Below are 12141 nucleotides of genomic sequence, written 5' to 3' on the forward strand. Positions count from 1 at the left end.
TGAAAAGTTCTACTTTTCAGCACTGGAATGGATGCTGAATAGTTAAACTTATAAGCAATTGTTTCGAAAAGTAAAACTTTTCAACTTTTTTTCATATAAACGATTTATTGACAAAATACATGAACATTTGACTTTTAATTTCACTCAATGGGTGTTTTTCTGAAATGTAATGAAATGTATGAAACTTGTTGCAAAACTTGATTTTTTTCGGCACTCGTCGTATTTATCCAGATCGAAAGCCTCTTTTTTTTCCTCTTTTATTTTTTTTGCCTCAATTTCTTGGCTTTGTTAAGAGTCAACCTCCACTAAAAACAGTGATCTAAGAAAAGTTTCAAAAAAGACGAAACGGTCTCCTGAAATCGAAGAATCGAATAGTTGGATCAGGGGTGCCAAAACTTTTAGCCTTGCGGGCCAGATCTGATTTTTCTAAAACAGTGGCGGGCCGGAATTAATATTTAATAAAAGTTGAAAAAAATAGTTTTTTCTATGATTGGGTTCTTTTAAAGTAAATAAATAGAAGAACTAGTGTTGCAAATAGGATTCATATATCCTTGATTTAATGAATGGAAAACAAAGATACCTTTCAAAAATGTGTTTATTTGACTTATTTCAATTTTTGTTTGTTTAATAGTAGTTTATGCAACAAGTTGCAAAAAGAAGATTTTTTCAGCACGAGTCATACATTTATCCAACGAGGTTCACCGAGTTGGATAAATATGACAAGTGCTGAAAACATCAATTTTTGCAACGAGTACAACATTTTTTGCAATTCCTAGAAACACCCTTTGAGTGGAATTATAAGTCAAATGCTCATGTATTTTGTCAATTAACCGTTTAAAACAAAATAATGTTGAAAAGTATTACTTTTCGAAACAAATGCTGAAAAGTTCAACTTTTCAGCATCCATTTCAGTGCTGAAAAGTTCAACTTTTCAGCATTTATTTTGAAAAGTTTTTCTATTCGATTCTGTCAATTTTGGTACAGAAAAGTAGGCTTTTTCATCGTTCAAGAATGACAGGAAAAGTAAGAAGTTTCACGACGGAATTGCAAAAAGATTTTTTAACACTCGTCGTATTTATTCAACTTGAATACGACTCGTACTGAAAAAAACCTAGTTCTTTCACCTTGCTGCATGAACTACGAATTTATTCAAGTGCTATCTACTAGTCAGCCCTCATTTTTAAATCGACGATAACTTGGAAACTATTGATTTGATTACCAATGTCAAAAACATAATCCATCGTGTTTTGTTTTTCTTTTTGAAAAACAAGTATTCAGAACTCTATAATCACGATTAACATGCCCAAAAATAATAACAATAAAATGTCTAAAGTCACAAATAAGAAATTTGCCAATTCTGGCTACAACCATTTTCAATATGCAAAAAGCCTGACACAAGTCCTTCGTCTTTGCAAACCCAACATTCTCTCTCCCAGCTGTCTTTCACCGTGGAAGGAAATAGAAAGTTGATTAATTTATGCTCGTTACCGTGTGGCGGCGGCGTGTCGGCACTGAAGAAGGGTTTTGAAGTTTTCGCTTCTCGAGACGAGACGTTTAATTGATAGTGAAGCTTCTTGGCTGTGGTGTGACTTCGAAAGGTGTCAGTAAAGTAATTTGACTGTGTCACTTTTGCGCGACATGTTTGCGAGACTGATGGTGAAAGTTGTGGTTTGTGATTTTCTATTAATTTGCAAATTTTGTGTTCAGAGTAAGTTTTATTAAAAGAATTTAGAATTCACTTAGAAACGGTTAATACCTACATTAGTAACTCCCAGAACCTTAGCGGCCTGCTTGTACATCTCATATCGCTTGATGGACACCGGATTGCTAGAACCTCCTTTGGGATTTCCCCAGATGGCTCTGGTCGTGAGGCCAAAGTTGTTCTGCCTAACACCACCCATCGGACGAACGTTCTTCACCCAGAACCACGTGGACACCCGCATCGACAGGTTAACATCACGTGACACCAGACCCGGATCACGGATCAACCGCTCATCCCCGAAAATGTCCCGCGACGCAGCCCGGTAGTTGTAGTCCCACGTCAACTGAATGTATCCACGTCCATAGTACGGAGCATATTTCTTGCTGGCCCCTCCAATTTCCTCCCGATAGTGAAATCCAGCACTTTCGTAGATGACCTGCGCCAGGAACATGGCCACCTCGTTACGATCCGAAGTCATCCCGTTGATGCCGTTGGCGATGACTCCGGCGAGGTTGGCGTTGACTTGTCGATAACCGGTAGCCGCCAGGACTCGGTTCACTTCTTGGCTAGTGACGGCCGTGGCCACCTGGCACAGGCAGGACACTCCGATGAGGGTGATGATTGCGGTTGATATCTTTGCCATTGCTTTAGCTGGAAGTTTCCAAGAAGACTGAATGGTGGTTTGAATGAACGGATGTTTTATAGCTATCGAACAAATATTCAAAGAGGTAGTCGATACATTCCAGCTGGTTCAATAAAGTTCAAAAAAATTCCACTTTGTCAGCTATTATTTGTTTGATATGGTAATAATTCCGCAGTTTTGATAAATATGTTAATGTCATAGGTTAATGATCAGTAGTGCGGTGCCTGTGTGGACGCTCAGTCCTGTTTTTTCGTGTTATTTTCCGTCTCTTTTGTGTCGCTGTTCGAGTGCATGGGGTGATTGGTCAGTATAATTAAATAATGGCATCAGTAGTGCGGTGCCTGTGTGGACGCTCAGTCCTGTTTTTTCGTGTTATTTTCCGTCTCTTTTGTGTCGCTGGTCGAGTGCATGGGGTGATTGGTCAGTATAATTAAATAATGGCATCAGTAGTGCGGTGCCTGTGTGGACGCGTAGTCCTGTTTTTTCGTGCTATTTTCCGTCTCTTTTGTGTCGCTGTTCGAGTGCATGGGGTGATTGGTCAGTATAATTAAATAATGGCATCAGTAGTGCGGTGCCTGTGTGGACGCTCAGTCCTGTTTTTTCGTGTTATTTTCCGTCTCTTTTGTGTCGCTGGTCGAGTGCATGGGGTGATTGGTCAGTATAATTAAATAATGGCATCAGTAGTGCGGTGCCTGTGTGGACGCTCAGTCCTGTTTTTTCGTGTTATTTTCCGTCTCTTTTGTGTCGCTGTTCGAGTGCATGGGGTGATTGGTCAGTATAATTAAATAATGGCATCAGTAGTGCGGTGCCTGTGTGGACGCGTAGTCCTGTTTTTTCGTGCTATTTTCCGTCTCTTTTGTGTCGCTGTTCGAGTGCATGGGGTGATTGGTCAGTATAATTAAATAATGGCATCAGTAGTGCGGTGCCTGTGTGGACGCGTAGTCCTGTTTTTTCGTGCTATTTTCCGTCTCTTTTGTGTCGCTGTTCGAGTGCATGGGGTGATTGGTCAGTATAATTAAATAATGGCATCAGTAGTGCGGTGCCTGTGTGGACGCTCAGTCCTGTTTTTTCGTGTTATTTTCCGTCTCTTTTGTGTCGCTGGTCGAGTGCATGGGGTGATTGGTCAGTATAATTAAATAATGGCATCAGTAGTGCGGTGCCTGTGTGGACGCGTAGTCCTGTTTTTTCGTGTTATTTTCCGTCTCTTTTGTGTCGCTGTTCGAGTGCATGGGGTGATTGGTCAGTATAATTAAATAATGGCATCAGTAGTGCGGTGCCTGTGTGGACGCGTAGTCCTGTTTTTTCGTGCTATTTTCCGTCTCTTTTGTGTCGCTGTTCGAGTGCATGGGGTGATTGGTCAGTATAATTAAATAATGGCATCAGTAGTGCGGTGCCTGTGTGGACGCTCAGTCCTGTTTTTCGTGTTATTTTCCGTCTCTTTTGTGTCGCTGTTCGAGTGCATGGGGTGATTGGTCAGTATAATTAAATAATGGCATCAGTAGTGCGGTGCCTGTGTGGACGCTCAGTCCTGTTTTTTCGTGTTATTTTCCGTCTCTTTTGTGTCGCTGGTCGAGTGCATGGGGTGATTGGTCAGTATAATTAAATAATGGCATCAGTAGTGCGGTGCCTGTGTGGACGCGTAGTCCTGTTTTTTCGTGCTATTTTCCGTCTCTTTTGTGTCGCTGTTCGAGTGCATGGGGTGATTGGTCAGTATAATTAAATAATGGCATCAGTAGTGCGGTGCCTGTGTGGACGCTCAGTCCTGTTTTTTCGTGTTGTTTTCCGTCTCTTTTGTGTCGCTGTTCGAGTGCATGGGGTGATTGGTCAGTATAATTAAATAATGGCATCAGTAGTGCGGTGCCTGTGTGGACGCGTAGTCCTGTTTTTTCGTGCTATTTTCCGTCTCTTTTGTGTCGCTGTTCGAGTGCATGGGGTGATTGGTCAGTATAATTAAATAATGGCATCAGTAGTGCGGTGCCTGTGTGGACGCTCAGTCCTGTTTTTCGTGTTATTTTCCGTCTCTTTTGTGTCGCTGTTCGAGTGCATGGGGTGATTGGTCAGTATAATTAAATAATGGCATCAGTAGTGCGGTGCCTGTGTGGACGCTCAGTCCTGTTTTTTCGTGCTATTTTCCGTCTCTTTTGTGTCGCTGTTCGAGTGCATGGGGTGATTGGTCAGTATAATTAAATAATGGCATCAGTAGTGCGGTGCCTGTGTGGACGCTCAGTCCTGTTTTTTCGTGCTATTTTCCGTCTCTTTTGTGTCGCTGTTCGAGTGCATGGGGTGATTGGTCAGTATAATTAAATAATGGCATCAGTAGTGCGGTGCCTGTGTGGACGCTCAGTCCTGTTTTTCGTGTTATTTTCCGTCTCTTTTGTGTCGCTGTTCGAGTGCATGGGGTGATTGGTCAGTATAATTAAATAATGGCATCAGTAGTGCGGTGCCTGTGTGGACGCTCAGTCCTGTTTTTCGTGTTATTTTCCGTCTCTTTTGTGTCGCTGGTCGAGTGCATGGGGTGATTGGTCAGTATAATTAAATAATGGCATCAGTAGTGCGGTGCCTGTGTGGACGCGTAGTCCTGTTTTTCGTGCTATTTTCCGTCTCTTTTGTGTCGCTGTTCGAGTGCATGGGGTGATTGGTCAGTATAATTAAATAATGGCATCAGTAGTGCGGTGCCTGTGTGGACGCTCAGTCCTGTTTTTTCGTGCTATTTTCCGTCTCTTTTGTGTCGCTGTTCGAGTGCATGGGGTGATTGGTCAGTATAATTAAATAATGGCATCAGTAGTGCGGTGCCTGTGTGGACGCTCAGTCCTGTTTTTTGTGTGATTTTCCGTCTCTTTTGTGTCGCTATTTGTGTACATGGGGTGATTGGATTTCTTCTTCTTCTTTTTTCATTTATTTTTTGTTCGCGCGTTCGTTGGCCGATAAATTTTATTTTTGTTCTCTTTATATAGTTTTCGATAGAAACGATCCGATTTTTGTTTTTTGAGACAAGCAAGTCGTATTGCTGGATTAAGTCCTTTCCATATCATCGAGGATCGGAAGGCACGTCGACGGATATGTTTTAAGGCTTATGATATAAAATAATTTTAATGAATGAAGCCCTTCCTACATCACCGTTGATCGGAAGGCACGCCGACGGAGAATTTCTGGAGAATCGCGGTCGAATTAATACTATATTTAAATCCCTAGATAGGTATCTTTCCGCAGCCGGCTGCCTAAGATTTTTAAAATTTCAACCGATAAACAAATTGCTCATGGTCGCATCACCTACCACAGTGAATCCTGACCTCATACCCATCTTACTAACCCCTCAAAACTCATGTGATACTTTGTCGGAGACGCAGTCGATTTGGCGGTCCCATCACTCAAGTATCGGACTAACATTCCCATCCACTTCCCCGTGTCTTACCACTGGTCGTGGCCGGCGTCGGTATTGATCAGCACGATAGGGACCTTTGAAAATTGCGAAGGGGTGATGATTGATTCCTACTTTTCATCTGTGGTCCACGGAGCAATGTTTGGGGGTCCTGGTCAATAACGAAGTAGCAGCTACGGGTAGACACCAATGCTATGCTATGCTATGCTATATGTTAATGTCATAGGTTAATTTATGTAGATAAATATTTGAGTCCCTTTGACAATCATTGTCAATAATTTTTGAACTGGAACTTTGAAATATAAAATTGCGCCAAGGAATTTTATATTTCAAAGGAAGGAAGCACATGGTACACCATCCGATTCAATTTCAAAATAATATTTGCCTTCAACAAACGGAAGTGGTTATGTACACAGATGTTTCAACATTTTGATTTTTGTATTCATAACATTGAGAAAACAATTGATCAAAACCCCTTAACTATAACTCATTTGCCATGGAAATCGTACAATGCAAAGTGGATAAAAAATTTAATCAAGTCAAGCTGAATATTTCTTACTTTTGAAATCAAGAACTTCTGAATATGCTTCTGTCTCCAAGCTCTCCCATCAACACCTTCCTCGAAAAACAAGCTTTCAAAAGCCCAAATCTCACCGACTTTAGAAACGTCCTTTCATCCAATCAAAAGCAACTTTGGGCTCGGCACCCCCTCTGCTTCACGGCTTGTTTGTATTTAATTTGAGATGTGCTGCTGTCAACTAAACCCCCTGCACCCCCACCGGAGTTTTCCCCAGAAGGACAGAGTCCACAGGTGGGACGGGGCCACGTGTACAGCAGAGTACGCAAGGTTGTAACGTTTGTTGCATGTCGTGCGTGTCGGTGACACGGCAGAGCCAAGTTGGTGAAACTAACAACACTTCAACCCTCATTCGGGGCACAGTTAAAAATGCAAATTAATGTTTAATTATTCAAAAATATGATAATCAGATAAAAAATCTGTGCTTACTCAACTGTCAGGATAATTTAAGTTAAAACAAATAGTCAAATTTTCAATGTGCACTATTACAACCTTGTCTTGACTACAGACTTTGCCTTCCAATTTCCCTCCGCTGGGACTACTCTCCGTAATGTTTGTTTGTCGAAGGAAAGAGAAACTTTGTCTTGTTATCACCTTCGATGATTACCGAGTGTGTAATTGATGCAAAAGTTTTTTAATAAGGTGGAATTCGATGGCAGATATGCTTGCTCAGGGCAGGTCTGCTAACTGAAATGTTCTGGAAATGGGGAAGGCAAAGTGCTGGATATGAAGGGTTGGTAATTGAATTTGCGTAAATTTAACAAAACCTTGTGTAGTACCACAAATAGTTCAAAAAGCTTATTAACGATAATCGATAGTAACTTATTTAAAATATCTTACTACAAGCGTTTTATTGAAACCATTTTCCGTTAAACTCATACAGATTTCCCTAAAATGATTTTTTAAGATTATGTAGTAAATTTCAAGTAATTAGTACTTGATTTTTTAAATACTGTATTGCATGAAAATGATTATTTTTTCATAATTTGCAAAAAAATGCGAAATTTTAAATTAATTTTCATTTTTTAGAGGTTTTTGAAAAACATAAGAGTTTTCAAAAAATGAAAATATTCATATTTTTTATTATCGTGAAAGCTATGCAAAACTTGGAGTGCATTTTCTGAAAATACCCTTTTTATTGAATATTCTCAATTATTCATAATATTTAGCATTGGTTTCAAACGATAAGAAATTTCGTATTCACAATTAATTGATTGAAGTTTGTTTTAAAATAAATATCAAATTTTAATTATTTTCAATACGGGTATCTAATAAGAAATTTCACAATATGAGAGTTTTTATTGCGAAATACTATTTTTTTTTAGTTTTTATTGCAAAGTACGGAAATTTCCATGAATCATCGTAGTTCATGATTAATCTTCAATTTTCATAATTATCATCAAAGGTATAAAAAAATGGTAAATATTGCTTGTTTTTCACATTAGAATTTTCAGTATCAGATTTCATTTTAATTTTGTAAGAATTTATTTGTAGTTTTAAATCTACGAAAGTATTTGATAGATGTTTGAAAATTGCAAAAAAAAAACAGAAATCCATTAATGCATAGCTTTTTTTTCTTATCAATAAAGAGTTTCATTTTACAGATAATTTAATGGTAATAATAAATTAAAGTAATTATTAAACAGTCATAATACAAAGCATAACAAAGTAACACACGGCGTGTTTTCTGGACAACCTTATGGAGAAAAAAAAGTCATCGCTACTTTCAAATGCACCTTATAGGAAATTTTCTCAGCTTTACAATGCTTCTAAGAGCGAAATGTTTCATCGAGAAATTTCTGAGATATCTTTATTTTAAGTGTTTTGGTTGAAATTCCTTCAAGATTTATTGGAAACTTTTCAATAACAGTTCAGAAAATTTGTCAAACAATGTGTTTTTGTGTGTCATTTGCCCAGCAAAATGTGCAAAATAAGACAAAAAACAACTTTGTAAAAGAATGCAAGTCGTGAAACATTTTCAAATTAAGTTATAACCGAGTTTTTGAATATGTGGAAATGGTTTTGATAATAAAATCCTAAAACCGAATTAAAATATATGATCACAAGAATAAATAGATTATTACTTATTTTGGTGTACAAATATCAGCCGTCTGCATTGATTTAGGGGAACAGCATCTAATTCCAGCGTGCCTCTAATGTTGGCAGGTCAGAACTTTGACATTCAAAGTTCAGTTGCATAAATACCAATACCAAAACATGTTATTTACATGAAATTGAACTACAAATTACTGTGGAAAGTTTCAGGACAAATACTTTTCATGAGTATGAAAGGTTTTTTTTAAGTTTCTTTGTATAAAATGATCAAGAAATCAGCAATATTATAGAAGTCTTATCTTTTTTTAAAACGATTTTCAAGTACCTTGAGTTTTGTTCAAATAGCTTGTAATGTGGGCTTCTGTTTGATTTTATGTTAAATTTATTTTTTTTGTTTCAACCGAAACAAAAAAAATGTTTTTGAAGGTGTTTAAAACATTCTCAGTTGAAACACACGAATTTTATTGCTACTTTTAAATACATTTTCAACAGTCAAATATTAAAAAAAAATAGATTTGCTTCATACTCATGTAAATATTACTTTTGAAGCTTTCAACAGTAATATATAGCTGGTTCATTTTTGTTTAAGGAAATATTATATTTATTTATAGAAATCCAATAACAATATCACCCTTACCCCCTGCAAAAATTTTGGTTGTATCAGCTAAATTCAAGCAGACATTTGATATATGTACACAAAAATGATATAATAATCTGTTCATTTTAGTATTTTTTTTATTTATATACGGTTTTATGATTTAAGTTACTGGAAAATTCCGCACATTCAAAAATTAAGTTAAAATATAATTTCCAAAATGTTTAGCGGTTTGCAACCTTTAACAAATTTGTTTCTTGTCTTATTTTCCACATTTTGATGAGCAAATGACACATAAAACACATCACTTGACAAGTTTCCTGAACTGTTATTAAAAAGTTTCCAATAAATCATGAAGGAATTTAAACCAAAACACTTAAAATAAAGATACCTAAGAAATTTCTCGATGTAACATTTCGCTCTTAGAAGCATTGCAAAGCTGAGAAAATTTCCTTTAAGACACATTTGAAAGTTGCGATGACTATTTTTTCATGAAAAGGTTGTTCTAGAAAACACGCCGTGTAACACCCTTAAATATTTGATCCAATAATTCCATCCATGCAAAAAAAAAAAAGTTTTTTTTCGCGTTATTGAGAAGTTCAAAAAGTCGCACAAATATTTTTTTAAGCGTGATTTTATGATTTGATTTTATTTAATCAATCTTAAGAGCAAAAACTAAAATTTTGATTTTTAAATTACGAAAAATAGTTCTAAGGATAACAAATAAGAGAGTGAAAATCGGACCTTTTAAATGAATTTTATAGCCAAAATACGACGAAAAAGACGCCATTTTGAAATGTGAATAACTCGAAAAGGTGGTAGAGTTTGAACTCGTGCACTGTTATAATTTATAGAAAATTACGTAAATTTTGCATTTTTCTATTCTTATTAAATCTTGATTTAAAAGAAAACTGCCCAAGAAACTCATTTGGATCTCCTATTTTTTTTATTAATCAACATGTGAATTTATGAATTTACCAAATAAAAATGTTGGTACTGAAATTCAAGAGGTAATGACCGATTCTTCGGCTCCTTTTCAAAAAAATTCCAAGTTTTTTTTTAGCGTTTTGGCTGTAGTGGCAAAATAAAAGAAGAAACCCCCCAATGTTATTACATATTTGGAAAGATAATTGATTTTCCTACAAAGAAATATCATGCAGAATGAACCATATAGTACCTGTGCTTCCCCTGAAATAAAAATGTAGCGTGACGGGACAACATCGTAAAACTGGACTTTTAAAAGGCACACTACAAAAAACGCTACAGTTTTGCCAGTTTGATTTTTAAAAACTTTTGCTCTTCTACACATTATCACAAATTAAAAAACGAATCTTTTGCTCCTTGAACTGAAAGAATTGGATGAAATTTGAGTTTTTGCCAGCCATTTCTTTTCGTGACGGGACAACGAAAGGAGCAGATTTATGAAAAAACTCCTCTCCCGTACAATGGCTTGCAGACCACTTTTGGTCAATTTTCTTGGCTTTTAAGGTAAGAAAACGCATTTAAATTACATTGCAATTATTGCATCATAATAAAAATGATTTTTTTCATATTAAAAATTATATTGAACATTGAAAAATTTGACATTTTTGTGTAGCTTCGCTAAGAATCGATCTAATAAATATTGATGTTTTACATTAGAACACAACTTAATCATCCCTAGCTACCACAGTCACTGCTAAGTAAAAGGATCAACAACGAGTCCCAACCAGATAATAGCGCTGTGCGTTGAATGATACCCACGCCACCCGTAACCATAATCATACCTTCTTGTTCCGTGTGGATGGCGCGGTGTTCCAACTTTTGGCAGCAAGATTCGACGTTTTGTTGTGTCGGCACGTATGAACCAAACCCCTGCCACACCACCGACTGGTGCTGGCTGTGGTTAAGGTATTAAAGTTCACCGAGGTTGTGATATAAACTCATAACGAAATTGAAGTTTACTTCAACTTTTCATCTCTGGTGTGTGGAATGTTCTTCTTGTAAGCCGGAGTTGTGTTTTCAACCGAACACGTTGGAATTGTTTAAAGTATGAATCCTTGATGATGTTTACTCTTCCTCCGTTGCGTTGTGTCGTCGTCGTGCACTGCTGAGGTCTCCTCTCGCTAGTCAAAGCCACTAACCTAGTCCTTGTTTATTCTGACCTCCCCTTTCCCGTTAACCTCCACCCCTGGTGTATTTCGGTCATGTTATTAAAAGTTGTTTGAAAAGTTGACTCATTTTTTCTCTTCTTCTTTTTCAAAATCTATCGTTGGCATGGCGCTTTCATCGCTGGACCGCATTGGACCATGGCGGCCAACCCAGATACGAGACGTACAAGGCGACGCTCAAGAAGATTCCGGCCACTCGGCTGTCGCGGCTCACCGAGGCCCTGGCCAACTACGACCCGGTGCTGAACGAGTACTTCTTCGACCGGCACCCGGGGGTGTTTGCGCAGGTGCTCAACTACTACCGGTGAGTATACAACGCACACATTTCAGGGTGGTTTCCGTTGTAAACAGATTATGACGTGAACAATGAGTGGTTAACTGGAAACTTGGATGAGATGATTAGTTTAAACATTTCGTTTGGCACTTCGTCATATCACAGTTGATCGAGGGAGGAAGTTTGGTTTCATTTTGTACACCAGTTTTTAGAAGAATTTTGGGTGTTTGATATCTTTTCAATCTTACCTTTAAGCATTGGGACTTTCGTTTAAAATTTCGTATTTTTATGCATGAGGTTTAGTAAGATTCTACGAAACTTTGGCCTTCTCCATGACCAAATATGCCTTTTGTGCATTTGGAACTGTCCATTCAAAAATGGTACATAATTTTTGAAAATCTGTATCACTTAGATGAATTTTCTGTTGTAATTGTCTTTGGCAAAGTTGCACTATGGCAAAAAATCAAAAAACCATGAGCGGTATTTTTTTTTTTTGTGCAAGATGTTAAGGACTCATTAAACTCATTATAGATTAAAAGGTAAACCATTTATATTTTTTGACAAACAATATTTTTTGTCCCTCTGCTTTTTTTGCGGTGCTGTGTATCGAAAATTTTCAAAAATTCAAAAGATTGTTTAATAAACCCTAACATGCTAAATTTTTTTCTAAACGCAGGGGAATGCATTTTATATTTTGACCTGATTTTTTTTAGCCGATTTTGAAAAAGGGGTGATAAAAAACTTTCATAAATCTTTGTACCAGCCT

At 37.3% G+C, this 12141-nt stretch overlaps 1 protein-coding gene across 1 annotated transcript in view; it reads left to right on the plus strand.

Annotated features, from left to right (window-relative positions):
- The window catches only part of LOC119766616 (potassium voltage-gated channel protein Shaw-like), a 174846-nt gene that overhangs the window by 105905 nt on the left and 56800 nt on the right, over nucleotides 1-12141 (plus strand). Inside the window, exon 4 of the mRNA XM_038251566.1 lies at nucleotides 11256-11405. Within this exon, the coding sequence (XP_038107494.1) occupies nucleotides 11256-11405 (150 nt within the window). The remainder of the gene's footprint in view (nucleotides 1-11255; nucleotides 11406-12141) is intronic.

The sequence above is a fragment of the Culex quinquefasciatus genome, chromosome 2, assembly GCF_015732765.1.
Source record: "Culex quinquefasciatus strain JHB chromosome 2, VPISU_Cqui_1.0_pri_paternal, whole genome shotgun sequence".
Lineage (NCBI taxonomy): Eukaryota > Metazoa > Arthropoda > Insecta > Diptera > Culicidae > Culex > Culex quinquefasciatus.